This window comes from Ochlerotatus camptorhynchus, unplaced genomic scaffold, assembly GCF_037179485.1.
Source record: "Ochlerotatus camptorhynchus isolate MF236.1 unplaced genomic scaffold, CSIRO-AGI_Acam_v1.1 ptg000328l, whole genome shotgun sequence".
NCBI lineage: Eukaryota > Metazoa > Arthropoda > Insecta > Diptera > Culicidae > Ochlerotatus > Ochlerotatus camptorhynchus.
Genome location: NW_027040816.1, coordinates 2,508,258 through 2,532,314, shown reverse-complemented (window position 1 = coordinate 2,532,314; position 24,057 = coordinate 2,508,258). Strand labels below are relative to the sequence as shown.

At 41.4% G+C, this 24,057-nt stretch overlaps 1 protein-coding gene across 1 annotated transcript in view; it reads left to right on the top strand.

Annotated features, from left to right (window-relative positions):
- Nucleotides 1–1,204: 1,204 nt before the first annotated feature.
- Nucleotides 1,205–24,057, top strand: part of LOC135708142 (protein prickle-like) — a 70,215-nt gene continuing 47,362 nt past the window's right edge. The window contains exon 1 of the mRNA XM_065230120.1: nt 1,205–2,151. Coding sequence (XP_065086192.1) covers nt 1,430–2,151 — 722 coding nt within the window. The 5' untranslated portion in view covers nt 1,205–1,429. The remainder of the gene's footprint in view (nt 2,152–24,057) is intronic.

Here is a 24,057-nt window from a genome sequence, read left to right as displayed (position 1 = left end):
TATCGATTTTTTTTTTCAGTTCTATCGCATTTTCTAAATCCTATGGCAAAAATTAACACTAATTAACAGACATGATATTTTAAGAGATTCGAAGCGAAAGGTATTTGTTAGCATACATTAAGAAAATACCTAAAATAAACAAATTTTTGATATTACCTCTAAGAATTCCATGAAATTTCGCATAACTGTTCGCTAAGGGCAATGAACCAAGTTTGTGCTAGAATTCGGCCCTAGTTGAAATAAGTTTGACTTACTAAATACTAACTGACTGGTAATTTGATCAATATCACCTGGCAATGGTAAAACATCTAAGATGGGATCTTTTGAAGGCTCTGAATATCATTAAATATATGTATCGTTTTGCCTATTGATGGAATTCTTCGTAAGGCAAACTCTCCCTGCAGATATTTTGATCAATCAAAAATTTCCCCTCCAAAATTTCCTTTAAATCACAATCAGCATGCCAAACTTACTGCTGAATAAATTAAGATCACAGGAAATATCACGTAAAAACACCATGTTATTGTATCCATTTGCTTATGTTAGTAATAGGCCATCCCATCACCATCTACCTCATTAGCAGTCATCGTGCCATCAGTCTGCTACCAGCTTCGAACAAAAAACAAAAAATCCGATCATCTGCATTTGAATGGTGCTAACCGGGCATTTCTGCAAATGGAGAAATTCAAATTCCCCTCCACCTTTCGCTCTGCCTATCAGCTTATAAGGATCATCCAAAACTGAATGCGAAGTTTTTAAAGGGGCAGCGGGCAGGCACAACTCGTGAACCTGTTTTGCTGCCCATTTGTCTATTTTGTTGGCCGTACACGAGTCGTTTCCCCCCTCCTCGAGCGAGTGCCGAGAAACAAGAAGGAGCAGACGAGAAGTAGCTGATTATATTTTTTTACATAATTAAAACCTGCCTTACCTTGCTGCGCTTACTCGAAAATATGTTTGCGCTGCGCACATTCCAACAGTTGTTCCAGCGGTAAATAAGATCTTCTTCGCATAAAACTCCAACGGCGACAACGGCGGCGATGAGCATAACATTAAACGTAACGATTTATTCAATGTTCAACATCATCGCACCGAGTCGCAACAAATTGAGATGCACGGGAATCAGCGGTGAAGCGGGTTGGGGGAGGGAGGGAGGAAGCTAGTTTAATTTTATATCACTTGGCTTAATTAAAATAATCATCACCAGACACTTGCAGCAGGTAGGCTTGAAGAAACAAAAAAAAGCAGAACAGAGAAATCCGAGTGTTGCACCCCCCTGAGAGATAACAAGGTGGGCGGACTAATGTTACATTGTTTCGCCGAACGGCGGCGAATTGCTAACTAGAAGGGGCGACCAGTTGACTAGAATTTCAAAAGTGTTTCAAATCAGTGGTGAAGGAGAAGAAGAATCGGTGGGATTCCTAGGTGTGAAATGAGTACAAATGATTCGGCGGCAGTGGCAAAGTCTGCTTCCAGCAATCACCAGCAAGTCCAGGTCGGTAAACAGTGGTGGAAAGTATGCTTCCTGTATGGGAACCAGGAGAAGTACTATCGGCAGATCTACGCGAAGGCGGCTTCGGAAAGGATAGCTCAGTCCCAGCATCAGCAGAATGGAAGTGGACCGACTCAGCGTAAATCGGCGATCATCTTCCCGACCAAACAGCACCGTCCCATTCTGCTGAACGGTGGAGGCCAAAAGAAAGACTCGGATACGGACCGACCTGCTCCGGCGGTCAAGAAGCGCGTAACAGTCCTGGATGATTCGTTTCTTCTGGGGGTCAGCGAAGACGAGCAACGGTCGGACAGTGGCATCAACATCGATGCCTCGAACCAACCCGATGAACCCCCGGCGGTGGCCAACCGTGGGATGCGTCGTAATTTCCACCTGAGCAGCGAAGAGTTGCGATTGTTGAACTCGGACAAACCGCTGCTCAGCGGGGGACACTTTGCACAATCGTCTACGCCTCCAGTTCCAACCACTCCCGGGGTGATGGCGGCGGCACCAAATCCATCTCCCATTGTGATGAACCCAACCGGCTCCAGTGGGAACTCACAAATTGCACGTAATTCATCACCACCATCATCATCATCACCAACGGCAATGGCGGATTCTCCCCGTCCGGACGTTCTGGTTCCAACCAACCCGAGCAATAAGTGAGTAAATATTTGCAATAATCTCAACTTTAGGTTTTTGTTCGTTGTTTTCTTTTCTTCTTTCTCATGCAAACCAGCCCATGGAGAAAGGCTGGATGTGGGCAAACAAAAGCGAGCGCAGGCAATCTTTAATTTCTCTCGCAGTTTTCAGGCAAATGATGACGGTTTCCAGCACAAGTCGACACACACAAAAAAAAAACAGCGTGGACCGTAAATGGGCCGGAGTTGATCAGTTTTATTTTGATTGCTTCCCAGAGAATGTACTGTCATTTTTTTATATACGTTATGCGACCACCAAATTGCATATCCACTTAATTCTGTTTTTACGAAATTATAAAGTTTTCGATTTTACCTTCATTTAAGATTTTTTTTTGTAACTCTTTATTTGTTCCAAATTCAAAATAAATTACATTTCATTTTAACCTAGGTGCTCCAGTTACTACAGTAACTTACCAGCCTTAATTGTTATGATATATAGCTAAGTGTTTTTACATTGTTCCTGTCTTGGCAATTCAGTATTTTAAACAGGTTTTTTAAACCTGCATGTCAGTATAACAATTGATATCTTAAAACTAAAAACTAAAGAGAGAAAATATTCAGATAATCCCGAGCAACCTGATTCTCAATAGGACTAGTAAGACCCAAACTGAAATTGTGGGAACTCTCGAATTGCTTAGCAAGTTTCTGAGCTTTTTCCAAATTTGTGATCAAAATTTTACCACCTTCTTTAAGCGCTGGAATAGGCTTTTGAGGTTTTTTCAAAATTTTTGTGAGTTTCCAAAAGGGTTTGGAACTCGGGTCTAATTTAGAAACATTATTTTCAAAAGTTTTGTTCCTCAGGGCAGAGAATCGGGTTTTAATTTGTTTTTGCAAATCCCGCCAGATAACTTTCATGGCAGGATCGCGTGTTCTTTGATATTGTCTCCTACGGACATTTTTAAGACGGATCAAGAGCTGAAGATCGTCGTCTATTATAATTGAATCGAATTTAACCTCGCATTTTGGTACTGAGGCAGCTCCTGCTTCAACTATAGAAGTAGTCAGAGATTCAAGAGCATAATTAATTTCATCTTTGGTTTGCAAAGGAATGTTTGGATCGAAGTTATATTCCATAAATGTTCGATATTGCTCCCAATCAGCTCTATGGTAATTGAAAATAGAACTGTTGGGATTACAAATTATTTCTTGGGATATTTCAAAAGTTACTGGAAGGTGATCAGAACCGAAGTCAGCATGGGTAACCAGTTGGCTACAAAGTTGACATGAATCAGTTAAGACCAAATCAATAGTGGAGGGATTTCTTGCAGAAGAAAAGCATGTTGGGCTGTTTGGATATTGAATAGTGTAATAACCTGTAGAACAATCATCAAACAGAATATTACCATTGGAATTGCTTTGAGCATTATTCCATGAGCGGTGTTTTGCATTAAAATCACCAATAATAAAGAATTTAGACCTATGACGGGTAAGTTTCTGAAGGTCACCCTTGAGAAAATTCTTTTGCTGGCCTACGCATTGGAATGGCAAATAGGCAGCTGTAAACGTAAGTTGTCCAAATTTTGTTTCAACAGAAACTCTCAAAGTTTCAAAAACTTTGGTTTCAAATGAAGAAAGAATTTTATGTTTGATTCGTCTATGAACAATGATGGCAACGCCACCACGGACCCCCTGTCAAGACGATCATTTCTATAAATTAAATAATTTGAGTCCTTCTTAACCTTATGGCCAGGTTTAAGGAACGTTTCAGTTATAACGGCAATATGCACGTTATGAACTCTCAAAAAGTTAAATAGCTCGTCTTCATTATCTTTAAGAGATCGAGCATTCCAATTTAAAATATTTAAAGCTTTAAAATCCATTACTGAATTTTAAAGTCATGACAATATTATTAGCAATTTTTACTCCAGTTTGAACAGCATCAAACATGGAGTTAGATTTAAGCATATCAAAAATATATATCAATTAATGAATTCTGTAAAAATTCCATTTTAGGGGCAGTAATGCTTCCTAAGTCAAAATTGTCAAAATTTCCGTTAGAACGTTGGTTAGTATTTTAATTTCTACCTATTTGTACCTACAGGTACGAATGTAGAATTTGTTCCTCGCTGACCGTTGTTAACAGCAGAGGAATTTGTACTTGTTCGAAAACGTGGAGCATTTCCTACCTGACGGTTAGAACGAGATTGTAGGATCGCTTTGCGAGTCTTACATTCCCAAAAATTGGATTTGTGGTTTTCACCACAATTTGAACATTTAAATTTCTTAGGATCTTCCTTCACAGGACCGTCAGGAGTCGTCCTTTGCGTGAGAGGAATCACCACAATTCATGCATTTAGCTGGCATGTAGCAATGTTTAGTTCCGTGACCCCATCCCTGACACTTACGGCACTGGGTGAGGTTTTGGAAATTACCTTCAGTCTTCCTGAAGTGTTCCCACTTCACTCGGACATGGAGCATAAGGCTAGCTTTTTCCAAGGCCTTAAGGTTGTTTAGTTCACTAGACTTGAAGTGAACTAAATAAAAATCATTAGAAATCCCGTTGCGCGAATTGCCAGGACGGGATTTCATTTTCATTTTGATTACTTGGAGTGCCAGTTCATCTTTGATCTGATCCAGGGATTCACCACTGGGCAGTCCTTTCATGACAACCTTGAACACACGTTCAGTTTTGGTGTCGTAAGTAAAAAATTTATGCTGCTTCTCAGTAAGATACTTGAGAAGACATTTAAATCCGTCCAAGGTTTCAGCCAATACACGGCATTCACCCCGACGTCCAATTTGTAGAGAAAACTTAACTTTTACGAAGTTCAAAAGTTCCATGCGAAGATGGCTATCACAATAGGGGGAATCTTTTCCTTCTTGGCATTAAGCCGGGAAAGTTTACTAGAATTTTTCTTGGATGATGGATCATTCTCATCATCCGTGAGCAAATCAAATTGATTACTCAAATTAATTTCATCAGAAGGGGGGTCAAGAGTTTGCCCCTTTCTTTTGCGTTTAGGCGCCATGGCGGCAGTAAATTTGTATCCAATTCGACTTCCAAGCAGATTACTATAAGAATCTGAAGGATCGAAGAGGAATTTTCCAAATCGATATCCAAGAAGGATTACCTCGGGTGGGGTCCAAACAAGGATCGAAGAGGAATAAGAGTTGAACAAGGTAGACTAATTTTACAGGTTGAGCACTGAAAAGTGCTGTTTAAATTTGTTGTAGCTTTAGGTAGTAGTAACACTTCCTTAAGCAAAAAGCAAATAGATCCGCACGGCAAGAGAGCACGATGCGGACTCGGGTTCATTTTTTTCAGGAACCGCAGCTAATCAGCACACTGTTATCATAAATTTTAACCATTCAATCTGTCACTTATAGCGGAATTTTTCAAAAAAAGCACGCATTGCTCCTTTACGCGTTGAACAGTCACCGCGTAAACCAAGGTGAAGGCGTAATTGAACGAGTTCCTACGATTATACGATCTTAAATTTCTACTGGTATTATCCAATGCTATCCAATGCATATGTGCTCTTACCCATCATTCTCTCCAGCTTATCAGCTCAGCTCCGGATCCGAATCGTCGACCCGAATCATTATTCACTAACATGACAGCTCTCGGACCCGTCCAGCTCTTCGGATCTATTTTCTCCCGATTCTTCACGATTCAGCTCCAGATTCAGAACTAAGCTGAAGCCAAGAATAGTGGGAGCAATTGTGCTGGAGAATCAAGGTGGATTCCGTCCAGAGCGATATTCCACGCACGGGGCGAGATTTTGCGAATGTACGAGAGGGAGAGAAGTACTAGTTGTCTCTCTCATTCCAACGCAAATTCTGCTCCGCTCCGCTAATGCACGCTCAGATCTGAATACACCATTAGACTTATGATATCAGTGAGCTGATGAGCTGCGGTTCCTAAAAATGAACCGCAGGTCATCAGCTGACTTTAATGAATCGGGTCTATAGAACAGCTCGGGAGCCAATCTCTAGATTTGAGCTGATGATCTGGAGCAGAAGCCGAGAACAGTGGGAGCAATTGTGCTGAAGAATTAACATCAGAAATAAAATCTGTATGTAGAATGGATTGCATAGCTTGAGAAAAGGTGTAACATCGAGTAACACGATGTCGATCATATCATCGCGTGTGTATCATTTGTGTTAAAATTTCTATAATTTAAAGGTGAGCTAAAGAGCTGTTCGAAAGAATCGACTTCCTTTAATGAGCTGGACGGGTCTGATCCGCTTTGCCAGATGAGCTATTTTGCCCACCTCTACTAACAACATCTTGAGGATCATTTCTGAAGAATTTTGAGCAGTATTCCAATTATATTCCGGTGAAATTTTTAAAGGAAATGTAAAAGAGATTCCCAAGGAAATTATGAGAAATTCTGAGCAGGACTAAAAATAAACTCCTTTGCGAAAGGAGAACTTCGAGTGATTTTTTTCAGGAAATTGCAAGAATCATTAATACAATTTTTCAGAGTGAATTCAGAGAGTGTACTGCAGAATATTTTCAAGTGTATTGTGGAGGAAATTATTAAAGAACTCAATTTTCCATAATTGTATAATGAAATCCAGAGGCTTAGATTTTTAAAGATTTCATGCTTGGAAAATTATATGATCCTGGATTTAGAAAAAGATTCATGGTTCAGGATGTTTTATTTAAAATTAAATATTCCGGACATGGATGGGGGATTAGGGAGCAGATTAGGGAACGTGAAAAGTGTTCAAAAATATCTGAAATGCCGAAATTTGCAATTTAAGGTTGCGCGCTTGAAATAAATCAAATGACTGAGACTTCATTCTTCTAATTCTGGGACTTTGAAACTTTGAAAAGTTTCTAGATCTCATGGTGACTATTGGATTCCGATAAGCAATTTTCCGTTTTTTTCCCGATGTTGACCCGTAAATTTGGAAATGTTTCCGATTTTGCAATCTGCACTAAAATTAAGCATAAACCCAAAAACCAAAAGGATCTCTAGGTTAAAGGGTCATTACTAAGAATTCTTCATAATTTGTCTATAGTTTAACTTCCCTGAAGCGCAAAAAAACTTTACAAAATTTTATTAGAATATTCTCAAACATTTCCTTTTGAATCTTTTCTCAGCGGTTATTTCAGAACTCTTCTAAAATAAGATTGAGATTCTCTATGAGAGTCCCAAAAAATATATATAACAGTCTAGAAATTCCCTGCAGATTAATCCAAAGTAAAATATTCCTGCTAAACTTCTGCTCAAAGTTCGCAAACAATTCACTTCAGAATTGTCTTGAAATTTCGTTCAGAATTATTTTGCACTTCTCCTCTAAATTCTTCTGCAATTTTTCTTGGAAGATTCCTTAAAATTCTCTAGAAATTCATTTCGTGATGCCCTTGGAATTATCTACGGAATTTTCTTTAAATTATCATCAGAATTTCTTTAGAAATTTTACGCTCAAAATTAGATTCACTTGGTATTTTTTACGGATCCTGGGATCCTCTTCACAATTGATTTGGAATTTTCCACTGAGCTATTTTTCTTTATTATAGAGATTTTTAGCCATATGGCTAGTTCATCTCTTAAGGTAGTATAAAAAAGGAGTTCCCAATCTTGGCTGTGGTACATTTATCTTGCCATAATGAAAAGGTGTAGAAAACTGCCAAAAGGGCCAACAAAACGGAAATACAAACAAGGAACACTCAGCTATTGTGGTAAAGGTTCGCCTCCTTTAGGAAGGTGATGAAGGCGGCTGCTGCCGGGGGCTCGTCGCCCAACAGGTTCCGAATGCTGATTGACTCCAAGCCGAAGGCAGCCCGAAGGTCCTCCAGCTCCACGCAGTTCACGAGGATGTGCTCCACGGTGGCTGGCACTCCGCAGGTTTCGCAGGTCCTCCGAAGTTGTGGGAGACTCTGCTGTGCCCGGTGTCCCACCCGTTGTTCTCTTATGTTTGGTCGATCCTTCCAGGTTCCGGTGGTCACCTTGATCTTCCAAAGGTGGTGTTTCCTGTTGTTCCTCCACTCGGTGTCCCAGGCTCTCCGAATCGTCCGCTTGATCCACTTTTTGACATCTTGGAGCGGTACATTGCCGGTGGATCTGGGTCCGGTGTGGCCTGAGCCGGTGAGAAAGTCGGCTATTACGTTCCCTTGGATCCCGCAGTGACCGGGTACCCACATGAATACTGTGTTGGGTGGCGCGTGCTTTACCGTCCCTTGGATCCACGGATGCTTCGGTGTTTCTGTTGTTAGGGCCAATATCACGCTGTGTGAGTCAGTTACGACTAATATTGGCCGGTTGGCTGGTAACTTAACCCCGTGGAGAGTGGCCGCTGCCTCAGCTGAGAACACCGAGCATTGAGTCGGGAGCGATCTGGTCACAAGTAGACCATCTCCGGAGACCCCCATTCCCACTCCGCTCCTGGAGAGAGAGCCGTCGGTGTACCTGTGCGCCCCGAGAGTTTCGGCAACTGTCCGGCGTAAAGCCAGCTAGTTGTCTCCTGCCCTTAAGCGGTCCTTGATTCGGCTGTCAATTTTGATCTTGTGCGATTGCCAACTTTTGTCTCCGTGCCAGTGGACCCTGACCACTGGAGGGAGATCTACGTCGGCGGCCGTGCGGAGGAGTGTGAACCGACTCGTCGAGGAGAACGATCCTGTTGTTTACCGACGTTTTAGCGAGAAAGGCAGCGGCTTTGGTAGCAGTAGCTGCGGTGAAAACGAGCCGAAAAGGTAGGATACCGGCATCAACGCATGCAGCGTCGGCCGGGGTAGAGGGCAGGAGACCGGAGACTGTTCGAACGTTGCCGTTGTACACTGGTTCCAGAATCTGGACGACTTTCTCGGCGGCTCGAGCTACGCGGAAGCGGATTTCGCGATTGTTGGATCGGTGCGGGCGGGAGATGGTCTTAATCAGGTTGGACCGACTGCGACAGTCCTTCTTTACTTGTTGGAAGTGCGGCTCAAAGGATAAATTCCGATCGATGAGCACTCCCAAGACCCTCACGGTGTTTTTGGTCGGTATTGCTTGTTTTTAATCATGACGGGCTGTCCGTTGTTGCGATGCCTGGTGGTACATATATGGCAGCGCACGCTCTTGCCGGCGGAAAGCTGGAAATCAATAGAGTCTGACCACCGAGGAGACTGCCGCTTGCGCTCTCAGTTTCGTCCTCTGCAGGGTGGGACCCACCGTTACAATGAGGACGTCATCCGGGTAGATGAAGATGTAAACGTTCTTGGGTAGTTGGTCAAAGACCCCATTCATGGCCACCAGGATTCCTCACTGAAACTTCCGGATTGCACGTTTCCGACCGAAAGAAAGTTCCGGACGAAGGGAAGGATGTATCCTTTCAGGCCTCAATCAGCAAGCTTCTTCAATACAGCTGGTGTCCGTGTTCGGTTGAACGCTTTGGAGATGTCCAGCGAGATGATCTCCACGAGATGATGACCTTGGTCTTGTGCCTCCTTCAGGACTTCCCCAAGACTGGCGAAGTAGGTGGAGGTGCCATACCCTTGTCTGAAGGCGTGCTGCCGAAGGCGTGCTTCAGCCTCCTGTTGACCATCCGTTCCAGGAAGTGGCGTCGCGTCCACATGTGCAACCTGTGCACGACACAGGTGTAAATAATATAAAAAAAAGCGTTTAGATTTTTATATATTTTATGGCCACATTATAGCTGTACTTCTTTACTCCAGACCACAAGTGACCATGAATATATTTTATAGTGTGGTTCAATTAAATCCTCGACCTTGGTTTGCTTTAAAAGATTAAATTCAGTTCAGATGGTCTTCCTAATTCCTAATGCATGTCGATAACACTACTATGACAAAACTCGTTCAATAGTGCACCTAAAAGCGAGTTTTTTTTTGGTGGCAGGTGGCAAGTTTGTGAATGGTCAAATGCCTGATGCAAGCCAAGCAGACTTTCTATCACCTCTTGAAACATATCACAAATTTTCCACAATACATGGCGGTTTGCACCACTAGTTGTAATTGAAACCTTCAGCAGTCACGCGTCAAACGGCACGGAAACAGCAGTCTGGTACGCTTTGGACGTGCATCATACTTGCAGACCGGTATGAATGTGTGAGTTTAAATTAGAAGAACATTTGTGATGTATGGGTGCCTAACGCGTGCATTTCTCGCTGTGCACTGGGATATCTGATTGCATGCAAAGAGAGTAATGGAGAAAGAGAGCGCAAAAGCTCGCTCCCACTCTCTTGTCAGTTGTAAATCTCTCAATCAAATCTTTCCGATGCTTGCGCCGGTGCGCCTGTCAAAACTTATGAGCTTCCCTGGTCCATTCTGATAGTGTTGTTCTGATGAATAAAGAGTTGATTAATTCAAGTATGCTACCCAGGGGACTTCATGAATTTTCTCTAGATTTTGACACTGTTTTGAATCAAAAAATGTTTTCGATAGTGTTTAACTGATAGTCTTCATTACGCTTCAGTTGAAAGATAACTCTTCGACTTCCTTGTGATAACGAGATTTAATTAAGTTTTGCAATTCCTACTACTTCGGTTAGCGTGAAAAGGGCCATACAAGTTTTGTTTACACAAAGTGATAGGCCCTTCAAATGTTACGTTAGGTAGTGATTAATATAGTAATAGAGAATATGTCCTTCGAATTCATGGAGCATTGAAAAAAAAAACTAATATGTGGTGGTAAACTATCACAAACAAAGTTTGGTGCACAGGTAAACAAATGAGGCACGCGACGCCTCTAGGACTTCGGCCATGCAGCAGGTCAGTGCAATGGGACGGAACCCAATGATGTCCTTGGCGCCGACATTGGTTTTCGGTAACGGTATAACGAGGCTTTCTTTCCAGTTTTTCGGGTATTCTTCAGCGGTCCAGAGTTGGTTGTAAAGGTCGAGAAGTTTCGTTTTGCCTTGGGGTGGAAGGTGCTTTAGCAGCGGGTAGACGATTTCGTCCGCTCCGGCCGAGTTCCCGTTGCTCCGACTGAGAGCGAACACGAGTTCTTCCCATGAGAGTGGGCTGTTGATCGGTAGGTCGTCGTTGTCTGGTGGAATTCTGAAGGCAGACACAGAGGACAGAGAGGGGCGGACTGAGTTATTTAAAATTTTATTCTGCAGTGACAATCATTAAAAGCTCTTTCCAAAACTCCCATTGATCTTCGCTTAAAAAAAACCTTGGAGTTATCCATTCAAAAATAATATCAATTATTATTCCTTCAAAAAAAAAATCTAGTTTAGTCCAAGAATCTTGAAATTTTTTGAAGGTCCAAAATCTCATTTTATGTGAAATAAATATTAAGTAAATGGGGGTTATTTCGAGAATTGAAATGACTTTTCTCGTTTTACTAATGACGACTTCGCCTCTAGGAACAACCTACAATTATTTCCCGATTTGACATCGAAATTCGGTGACTTAGAATTCCTAGCTTTTCCCGGTTTTCCCGATTTCCCGGTTGACTACTCGGATTTTTTGTTAAATAAGATTTGGTACAAGCGACGCCGGTGCACCGACCATTCCACCACTGTGTGCCGTTCAGGCAGATCTTATTATTCACCGACGGAACAAGTCTGGGAGATTTTGAGTGTGGAAAGATGATGACCTGGGTCTTTGCCGTGTTGATACGGATCTTCCAGCTGTTGAAATATTCAGACATGACGTCCAGGCCTCTCTGAAGTTTGGCAGTCAGAGCTCCGATGACTCTACCCTTGTAGACGATGGATGTGTCATCTGCGAACAGAGACAACGATCCACCATCAGGAAGAGCCGGCATATCGGAGGTGAATAGGTTGAACAGAATAGGGCCAAGGATGCTTTTTTGTGGAACCCCAGCCCCGATGTTGAAAGCGGTGGTGTAGGGGTAAGCGTGATTACCTCTCACCCCAGCAGGCCTGGGTTCAATCCCAGTCAGCGCCGCCGGGATGTTCTGAGGCATAACATCTCTGATCACGCCTTCCTTCGGAAGAGAAGTAAAGCCGTTGGTCCCCGGTTCATGAGTTGATGAGTCGATAGATAGGGTCCAGGTGTGGGAGCTGTCTTCCTGGCGTCGGTAGCATTGGTGCTCAGCACGGAAAACAAATCAAGGAAAAAAAAAAGTCTAAAGTGGCTTATGCTGCGTCTAGATTTTGTACACACAGTCATTGAAAACATATCTCTCGAGTTCTTGGAGCATTGTGCAACAAATCAAGAACTACTATGTGGTAGTAAATCGGTATCGATTACAGTTTGGTGCACAGATAAAAACAAAATAAGGCACGCGACGCCTCTGCTTATCGGAAAACAATATTTACGATCTGAATTTCAGCTGTTTTTTCAAAGTCCGGTTTCTTGAATATGTTCCTAAGGGCGATGCACATTACATCTGCATTGGAGCAGGAAAGATTTAAATATTTTAAGAACTGTAAGGTATTTTTAAAGTTTTGCTACAGAAATTGAAATATTTCGAAGTTACATACTTCCGAATTTTAGATAAAAGTACTGTATATCAATACGGGCCACGACGCACAGGTTTCTTCATATGCCCTAAAATATGCTACCCATTTCATTATTTTAAGATCATCTTTTTACCATGATGATTTAGATTTGTGTTTGAAAGGATCTGAAACTTCTGAACATGTAATATTTATATTATTTTGGCAAATCATTACCAAAAGATCAGTTCGCGATGTGGATGACTAAAACACTAATAACTGCAACGTTACCTCTTAATTAATGATGAAAACAATAAAACCGTGGCAACAAACAATTTGTACTGACTAAGAGCTGAATAAGCTAATTTTTTGCTGAAGAAGCATATGTTTGCATTAGAATACTCTTCAGCTTTCAATGTTTGTTGGGGTGTGTCAAGGTTTATTAATTTTAACCGGTTCTCCCATCGAATTTCCGGCTTTCTCCTGGTTTTCCCGGCAAATTTTCAAATTCCGGGTTTGCTGGAACTTACAAACACTGGTTTAACCGTTGTTCAAATGCATAAGCCAAGCAGGTGAATTAACGCGTCTATGGTTACTTGGGTAGTCTACCATAGCAGCACACTTGTCATTTAACTGTTGTGGATACTGGTATGCACCTTATTTCAGTCATATTCAAGTTGCAGCAACCTATTTTGATGGATGTTTGTTGCTTGGGTAGGTGATTAATGTGAACGTATCAGGTGATAGTTTCGGGAGTAGTCCAGGTTCAACCATGGTGGTCGTCATTATCAATTATTCGCAACAGATACAGTTAAAAAATAAACTCAATTTCAAGTTACTTTCACCTAACTCGGTGCTTCCGTGGGGCTAAACAGAAATGAGTAAACAGGAGAAAGTCAAATTGGGGTAATTTCAAATTGTAAATTAAATGTTGATTTCAGTGCAGAATTGCAACCAGCTGAGCAAAAGAATCACCTGGAACATGAAACTAGATTAGTTTGAATGGCCCTAGGAAACGCCGTGCTTCACAGTCACGACCCATGCATAAACACGCAATTTCCCTTTCAATCAAAAGTAGAGGCAACAACCGAAATCATGAGATCGCTAAATCTTCTATGAGCTTACTGAAATTCCATGACGCATTTTTCACCCATTTATCATGGTTGGAAGTTGGGTTTGCAACACACAATGTGCCTGCAGTACACAATCAAGATCGCAGAAGGAGCTTTTCGAAAGTCATCCCAGCGCCCAACATGGCTGATGACGGGCATTACGCAACCCTTTCAGGTGAATCGCTATCGCTTTCAATTCGGTAGTTGAATTGTTTGATGATAAACAGCTCGAAAACAACCCGCGAAGAAAACGAAACAACGGGTAAAACTAGTAATTTTTCGGCGGCTGCCACCAGAGTAGCTGTTCATGTTAGGAGAAAGCGAACACAACACCTTTAATGACGGATGTCGCAACAGGTTGTAGCTTTTGTTCTTTTAATTACAAAGCCACCGGTGCACGGTTTCTTCCCACAGCAGCTGCCACCACCTTGGCTTTTGGAGGGCTTAAGCTGCTTGACCCCCCCTCCCCCTTCGTGCTGCAGTTTCCATCGATGATGGCCTGCGTCATTTTCTAATGACCAACGAATGACGGCGATTCTCACGCGTTGCCAATTAGACGACCCCAATGTTTGACCATTTTTCGCTGATTTTGGAAATATTTCCTTCGAATGATAATTCACTACAACAATAACAACAACACCGCGCTCGTGGATGTCCCAGATTTCCCCTCATTTCGAGAAGTGCTGTTTTCTGTAGTTACATTTTACCGGAGATGTATCAATGAGAAATGAAATTAAAAATGCGGATTTGCATAAAAATAGAAAAACGGGCAAACGGCGCGGTAATGGAACTGGTTTCTTCGCATTCCACTCGCTCGGATTTGATTGAAATACAAACTTAAAAGGGCCATAAAATTAAGCAGATCAGAGACTGATTGTGCGTCCGGCGGCGTCGCTGTCCATTCCAGGCTCTTCTATTTACGCTCGGGGCGTAGTGAAATCCCGCAGAGCAACGTTTTATTGCACAGGCCACGCTTTGGACCAGGTCACACATATTGGTTCACGACGCAACACACACCGGTCTTCGGATTCGATACAAATGTGCTTCATCAATATAGTCCAGTTTGTACGACGACCGACCATGGTGGGACAAACAGGTGGCTTTATCCTCTCCATAGTCCTAAATACTTACTGTCTGGCAGGGTAATAAAAAAAGCTTAAAATGCGGAACAACAGCTATCCAAAGTGGTGGACGATGCTTAGTTGTGGCCCGATGTAGATTGTTGAACGTCCATTTAGTCGGGCTGGTACTGATCATGGGCGTAGGTAAATTACGGGAAAGGAGGGGGTGCATCCTTCCACAGTTATTAGTTGAGAGCTTTCGATGCCGGTACCATTTTTGCATTGGTATTGGTAATTGTGTGGCAAGTACGATCATACTCTATGCCCAGGGAAGTCGAGAAATTTTCCAACCCGAAAAATTCCTAGACCGGCCCGAGAATCGAACCAAGCATGGTCTTGCTTTGTAGCTGCGCCTCTACCGACTGAATTAAGGGAGGTTTAGTTATCAACCTTGACTAATTTTGTTATCAGTTGTTATCATGAAAGTACTATTTGTTCACGAACGATGCACGGTTTAGTTCAAAGCTTTAAATATTATCAAAACTGGTAATACAAATTGTGCTTATACCGCTTATCATATTTCAGTATTCAGTATCAAATCTAAGATGGTCGAATTTTTCCGATGCGTCTTTTGGTGTGGAACTACAGTGTATCGCACAATTGAGCATGCACCCTAGTGGAACATTTTTTGAAACATGGTGAATAGATATATCGCTATAGTTTAGGACTTTATTGGAAGAGCCGGTATGAAGTTAAATGTATTTTAGTTAAACGCTCGATTTTCAACTATTTACTGTTGTTCTATTTATTTTCTTCACAGGTGCAGGTGAACGAATTTTAGTAAAATTAGTGGCATATGAATGATCTTTAATAGCACTAAAAAAGAGCAAAATTTCTAAAAGTTAGGTTCATTTAATATCAAGAAAATAAGGATTTTCAAGGAAAAGGCGTTTTTCTAAAATAGCTCTAACTTTTTATAACATCAATCGAAAATGACCAATATTTACTTTACCAATAATTGATAAATGTATGATGACTTAGCAGCCAAACATATAGAGACATATCATTTTACCTTGTGCTTTTTGAACCGTTTTTTTGGCGTTGGACTACGTGTGTGATTTCTATATGCGGGTACACTTTGTGAAAACCAAAAATGGAACATGTAACGACATTATGAAAGATTTTGAACGTTAATAACTCAACTGTCCCTGGATCAATTTCAATAATTTTATCACCAAACGATCAGACATATTTCTACGCATCGATAGCATGCTGTTATCTGTTGATTATCAACAAACAACTATTTTTTTATTAATTAATTTATTTGTACAGACAACAAAAAACTATTGTCAAGCATTGTCCAAAAGCATTGAAATACCTAACAAATCCTCCAATTACGTACATGCATATGCTGCTTCCCCAACAAAGTCATCAGGGAGTCGTTAGTAGACGAAACAAGTCGAAGTGGCATTCGCCTCCGATCTTCGAGCGTGTGCAAATAGGGAGGATTCGATTGCGTAACATTTTGCACACTCATCGCCATAAAGGGGTATACGGTCAAAATTTGGTCAAGGGAAAACGCGTGTAAATCGGTGAAATCGTTTATTTAAAAAATCAAATTAAATTTCTTTTTCAAGTTCAATTAGTATAAAATTCAGGAAAAATATTCAGTTAGGCTTCCGCTTTTCCAAATCCGAATTGCCGGGCCTTACGCTTGACCCCTGCCATCAGATTTTGTACAGCCACCTTGTCCACCTTCTTCGCCGCAGAAAGCCAGTTTGCCTTGAACTGCTGCTCGCCCTTAGCAGTTTTTTTGGTCTTCTTTAGGTTCCGCTTGACAATAGCCCAGTATTTCTCAATTGGGCGGAGCTCTGGCGTGTTGGGAGGGTTCTTGTCCTTGGGAACCACCTGCACGTTGTTGGCGGCGTACCACTCCATGGCCTTTTTACCGTAATGGCAAGATGCCAAATCCGGCCAAAACAGTACGGAACAACCGTGTTTCTTCAGGAAAGGCAGCAGACGTTTATTCAAACACTCTTTCACGTTAATTTCTTGGTTGACAGTCCCGGAAGCTATGAAAATGCTGCTTTTCAAGCCACAGGTACAGATGGCTTGCCAAACCAGATATTTCTATGCGAACTTTGACAGTTTCATGTGCTTGAAAACATCTGCTACCTTTCCCCTTCCTTTTGCCGTATAAAACTCCTGTCCCGGAAGCTGCTTGTAGTCGGCTTTGACGTAGGTTTCGTCGTCCATTACCACGCAGTCAAACTTCGTCAGCATCGTCGTGTACAGCCTCCGGGATCGCGCTTTGGCCGTCGTATTTTGTTTATCATCGCGATTTGGAGTCACTACCTTCTTGTAAGTCGATAGTCCGGCTCGTTTTTTGGCTCGATGCACGGTTGTAGACGATACACCCAGCTTATTTGCGGCATCTCGGAGAGAGAGGTTAGGGTTTCGCTTGAAACTACCGGCAACTCTCTTTGTCGTCTCAGCGGTTTCCGGTTTTCGATTTCTCCCCGATCCAGACTTCCTGGCTGTCGACAAACGTTCCCCAAACACTTTAATTACATTTGTAACGGTTGATTTGGCAACTTTTAGCGATTTTGCCAACTTTGCGTGCGAGTAGCTCGGATTTTCGCGATGCGCGAGCAAAATTTTGATACGCTGCTCTTCTTGCTTGGACGGCATTTTGACAACTGAAGAGTGAATTCCAAAATCAAAATAGGAGCAACATTCTACACACACACACCTTCAAAATGAGGGGTGTTCAGGTTTTTTAAATGCAAAATTGAAAGAAATACGTCAAGTTGATATTGACCAAATTTTGACCGTATCACCCTTCCACACCACACGCCTTCAACGACCACACAAAATGCTCTCCAGTGTTGTAATCTTGCAACCAAACTTGGAAGCAGGGGTGCAAGTGATTTTAATCGATTCTCTTCATCCACTTTCTGTTTCGTTGTCTCGACGGCAAACACATTCATTGATACGTTTGTTGTTCTGGATGATAGAAGAGCATAGCAAAAAAAAGTGCGAAATAGGTTGGTGAAGCCATGGTCATCAAAAGAGAAAGTCGATGAAAAGAATTGGCTTTCACCCCTCTGCTTTCAAGCCCCTTAATTCAATCGTCGTCCTAGCAATGAAAACTAGAATCGCACCGCTTTTGGTTATTGGGCTACATTTGCTGATTGCAATTCTGCTGTTGGACATTTTCGAAGGACCACCAAAAACCAGAAATTAATCTATTTTCAATGGATGCCTAAAAGTCCAATTACTCGATTAACGATTTATCTTAAAGATTTTTCCAGCCATTCGATTAAATATTTATCGAATTTTCTACCGGCTGTTTCTATACAACGCATAATTTAGTGTAGAAAGGCACAGCAGATGAAGTGTGTGATAAAATACCCAAAATGGGTGGTACATGATTTTCTAGCTTTCGAAAAATGATTATTTTTTCATGTCCGATTGACAAGCGACAAAACCGTAACAAGAGGAGGAGCTTCAGCTGATATAACCTTAGTTGTTGCTTTCTTCCATACAGTAGCTGACCAAAGCTCCTCCCATTTGGTGGTGTCGTTAGCATCTAGTCTTTCGTTCTACGTCCAGTGCCGTATTATTTATTTAATCACATCACTGGCTTTCCCTGTAGTATCTTTGCTTCTCTCAGGTGAATCACATTTCATCGTCATTATTATCAGATCAAATTTTGAAGACCTCAACTATGACTCGCCGTTCGAGAGGTATCGTTGCTGCGCCTTTCCAACCAACGGGTAAACCTGTGTCCAGCAGTTGTCGGGCCGAGACTCTTCCAAGTGCCCATTCGTCGTTGATTTGGTTGAAAAAAAAAAAATACATTGATCACAGGATTTGTTATCCAGATGCTTTCAATCATAACAAAATCAGTTGTATTTGTGATATCCTGCGAGATTTTCAACAATAATGATAACATATTCAGTAATCGAACCTTGATAACTGGGTATCAGAACTAGTTTTCAGTTGTATGTATGTAAGCCACCATCCCTTCGAAGATCTTGTCTTGTATGCAGCTCCACTTAATAGCAAAATCAATTTAAGCTACCGATCTGAATTCACAATATCGCTGTATGAAGGGCCAAAAACGGAGGTTCGGACCCGTAAGCAGAGACACTTACGCGAAATCCACGGGAATTTAAGAATCTCCTTCCAAAGATACGATCTAACAATTCGAATAACGCAATTCGCAATACTTATTTAGCTTCCTACAGGATGGTTTGTAAAGAAAGGTGCGTCAATCTTGTCAAGAACTAGTTATCAATTTGTTATAAAACTTTACTCGGGATGACCATATGATTTGAAGTAAACGAAGCATCGATTCTTGTTCTTCAGAGGAGCGTAATTCTTGAGCAATCAAATTTATAACAAGTTCTGATACTCGGTTATCAAGGTTTGATAACTGAATATGTTATCATTGTGGTTGAATTCACAACCAACACAAACAACTCTATAACAAAAAATTCTCGTTGGATATCACAAAAAATTTTATAATTGAAAACATCTTGATAACAAAGCCAGTGATCGAGGCCATTTTTTTCAACCGATTTCAAATTATGTTATCGGTTTGATATTCAAGCCTTATACTGATAATTGAAGTATCATTAGCGGTGAAAAGCACATTTTTTTACCTTGTGGATAATATCTAGAGAATTGAACCAACCGTGCCTAAACAAATAGTACTTTTTTCTCATAACAATAACAAAACAAAATTATTCAAGGTTGATAACTAAATTAAAAATGCGATAACAACTGAAAACAAAATGATATCTGGAATAACAAAACCTGTTATCTCGATGATATCGGATTGTTATTTTACTATGCTCGGGTTTGCTTGCTGATGACTGCCAGACCCTCTCTTTTTCGCTGTTGCCTACGCCATCGGCTCTTGTGAGAATGTAAGGATAAACAAACAGCACTTGATTGAGCGTCCTTGGCAGGGGGTCTAGTTCCTGCCAATTTTGGTACGTTGTCAGCCCAACCAGTTTCGGACAATAAAGCTTCCATCAATGGATCACTTGATTTCGCATAGATTAACAAAAGCTTAATAACTCATCATCTCTAGAGATAAAAGAAATCCGATAGTCAAAAGTCGTGGGGTCAGCCTTTTGTTTCGTAAATCAAAGTCGATTAAGAAATGACTGGGCTGTTTTTGGGTACACTCACCAATAAATCAAAACTTTCTAGTTCAAATCCAAAACCAACATTCGGAACCCATAATTCAATAGATCATCTGCATAATGATTGCTCGTCCCCACACAGGCAAATCAAGCTACGCTGCCCGTGCCACATCCATGTGCCACTTAGGAACCCGGAGCGCGCCGGCCCTTCTCTTCTCTTGTGGAATTTCCTAAAAACACCATTCCGTGCAAACAATTTACCCACATTGGAGCCATCAATTTCCCCCGTGTGCGAGTGGCCAAGCCGCTCTCGCCTATGACAAAATACATCACCGCTAATCACTTAATTAGTGCTGCTTAGGAACACTGCAGCCCATCAATCTTCCCACCAATAATTTGGCTGCTTCATCCCCCCCACCCGGCCTGGGCTGAACCCGAGGAGCCACGACTCCCAATCGGATGGGCATCTTGTACAAGTGGGCAGCTCATCTTCCTCGGGTGTAATTTTGCTAGATGACACACAGCCCCCGAAAAATAAATAAAACAAGCCCAGCTCGTCCACTAAATGACTACCTTCGTCGTTTTGCTGCTTCTTCTTCTTATTCTTATGTCCAACTGCCTATGCTTTAAAGCAAATGAGAACGAACGGGGTGGATTTGGCTAATATTTTTGTATGTTAATGTGAGTCGTCTTCGTCGTCGTCGTCCGAAAAGCGACGACCTCATTTCCATGCGACGACGGTTTCCAGCCTAAATTGACAGTCGTTGGTCGTTGGTTGGATTTCCGATGGGATGGTTTTTTTTGGACCGAACTTTTTGAAATGATTGCATCCAGTGCCCGGCAGGGTGGGTCAAGTTTATATCGCGGATCTCAACCCTCGGAACTACACAGCTCTTTCGATTCGTATTGAGGCCCCCAGCAACTGAGCCAAATTTGAACGAATTCGGTTGCGATCTGGATTTGCGGGAGTTTGTATGGGAAAATGTGTGGGAAACGAAACGAACTAACTAACTAACAAAGCTATTTATTTGCTAGCCAAAAATTCAAAAATCGCGCAATTCTTACCAAACTTAGTATCGAGATTTAGACAACTAATCAGAACATATTCGGTCAAGACCGCAAATCAATCCGATTTCTGTGCAAAAAGTTGTTGCACGTGTCGTAGAAGTTGATATTTGTGCACTTAAAGTTTCGAAGTGGTTCCAAAAATAAATATGTCACCTTAACAATATGCTTTAGAATTTCTGATGATTGCGTTATGGTTGAATTCGTCATCAGCTGATGAGCATCTATATGACTGTCATCCAAATAAAGCATGATATTTATTTAAAAATTGGCTATAAATTATACAGCGCTCAGAGGATTACAATTTAGGAATAGGAAGTGAAAATGCATTATATTAGATTTGTAATTCTATTGTTTACATTTCCATATTGAATGCCATGAACAAAAATCGTTGTTGGTAGAGGAAACTTCCTCCACCACGAAATAGACAAACTTCAGTTTTCACGCGTTACCAATGTTTGTACCATCTCTGATAACGATGACTATGTTTGAACTTCGTTTGTCAGCTCGGATCAGCAAGTGACGTTCGATAGAATTATTTACATCATCATGTTGGATGATTTTCGTTATGGGGCTGAACCAATACCATATGCATTTCAATTTGGGATGACAACAATTCCACAGAGAGCATTATGTATTTCAACTGAGGTCCGTTCGCTTCTCGTATCAATGTTCATCCTGTATTCGAGAGGAGCATCATCTGAATTTCAAAACAACTGTCATTCGGTTGCAGTTATCATTCGAAAAAAACGATTTCGATGTTTCGATTTGAATGGTCTGAGGCTTCATTCAAACAGAGGATGATGTTTTGGAACAGTGTAGTCGATAGTCTATAACTTACTGCTATCCCGATTGTCATATAGACGTTTGGCCGAAAAGTCGTTTTACCGAATGGACGATTGGCCGAATAAACAACTGCATCACGTCAATTTAGTGTGGATAATTTTTTGTTGATTTGTTGTGTCATGAATTTCAGCCTACGCTGAAATGATGTTGAGTTTCGAGATTTGTTCGAAAACACTTAGTAGAACCAACAATCAATACGAAACTAACGATTTTATATTGGCTCACTACTTGACTAGCCTATTGGTCCCAAGCAAATCGATTAACGTATCCCATTCTAGTGAAAATTCTAGTACTACACTATGTTTAGTTTGATTCGCTATGAAAGTTTGCCAGATAAAATGAGGGGTTAGTGGATTTTCCTATGTTTCGAGGGGTGAATCGATTAGCTTGGGACCGAAAATAGTACCAGAGTTGAGCCAAAAAGTTGAGCTCGTTTCTTCGGGACCTTCTGGTCTTAGAGCTACCTCTATGGTCGAACCCTTTGCTGAACTAATTTGGGCTTGTTATCTGAATTAGACAGAAATTAAGAAAATGATTGCACTCCATTCTGTTGTTAAGTGATTTTGACGTAGACTACGTCTTACGGGAAGGTACTGGGGGTAAATCGAAAATCTAAAATTGAGACCGTCACGAAAGGTGTAAGGTTTTGAACGCTTATAACTTAGTCATTTATAGATGAAATTAAAATCCAAATACACCAATCCATACGAAATAACTCTCACAATTTGATACAATCAATGTTTTGTCAATTTTCTCAAAAATAATCGTTTTTTTTTTGTTCATTAATTTATTTGATAAGACTCAACCGAATTAACTGTACAGAGCCGAGGATTCTAGGTCACTATACAACACATCTTAAAACTAAAGTCAAAAGGTACAACACAATAAACATTTTATCTTCCGCTATCCAAAAAGCCTACTCCATCAGAACTGGAGCCGCCTCCAGTGGTTTCATTGTATGGCAGTTACGCCATCGTGGGGCAAAGCGCTTCCATTGCAGCAATGGACGCAAAACGTGGTCAACACTCACACACTCATCACGAAACGGTTGCTTTCCAAATTCGACGACGCATCGACCGAAAGAACTGCTGACGAAGAACAATGAGGAGGGCCACACAATGGCTGCTGTCGAGTAAACAGACGATCGCGTGACACACATCGAGAGTGGCCTGCTTTTTTCGACAGCCGAGTGAACACTGTGACCCAAACAAAATCGTTGAAAAATATGCAAAAAAAATGATAATTTTATCACTGTTTCAATGAAATAAACGTTCTCTCCAAACCAAGTCAGTCATTATCGAGTACCATTTGGTTGCGCCTCACTTTGCTTCAGCCTATAAAACTATATAAGAGCTCTACCGTCGTTCCTCCGCTCATTAATGCTCCGGACGGCGTGGCAAGCAGAAGCAGGAGCAAATCAGGAAAAGGTGAAATTTTTCCTTCTGCTACTGCTGAACATTACCGCAGTCAGGAGGGCGCTGCTGTTGTGAATCCGCTCATTTTCCCATCGGGCAAACGGTGTGGTATAATAGCAGCAGTCAGCTTCAGTCCGCATCGTGCTCTCTTGCCGTGCAGATCTATTTCCTTTTTGCTGAAGGAAGTGTTACTACTACCTAAAGTTACAACAAATTTAAACAGCACTTTTCAGTGCTCAACCTGTAAAACATTTTCTACCTTGTTCAACTCTTCTTCGATCCTTGTTTGGACCCTACCCGAGGTAATCCTTCTTGGATATCGATTTGAAAAATTCCTCTTCGATCCTTCAGATTCTTATAGTAATCTGCTTGGAAGTCGATTTGGATAAAATTTACTGCCGCCATGGCGCCTAAACGCAAAAGAAAGGGGCAAACTCTTGACCCCCCTTCTGATGAAATTAATTTGAGTAATCAATTTGATTTGCTCACGGATGATGAGAATGATCCATCATCCAAGAAAAATTCTAGTAAACTTTCCCGGCTTAATGCCAAGAAGGAAAATATTCCCCCTATTGTGATAGCCATCTTCGCATGGAACTTTTGAATTTCGTGAAAGTTAAGTTTTCACTACAAATTGGACGTCGGGGTGAATGCCGTGTATTGGCTGAAACCTTGGACGGATTTAAATGTCTTCTCAAGTATCTTACTGAGAAGCAGCATAAATTTTTTACTTACGACACCAAAACTGAACGTGTGTTCAAGGTTGTCATGAAAGGACTGCCCAGTGGTGAATCCCTGGATCAGATCAAAGATGAACTGGCACTCCAAGTAATCAAAATGAAAATGAAATCCCGTCCTGGCAATTCGCGCAACGGGATTTCTAATGATTTTTATTTAGTTCACTTCAAGTC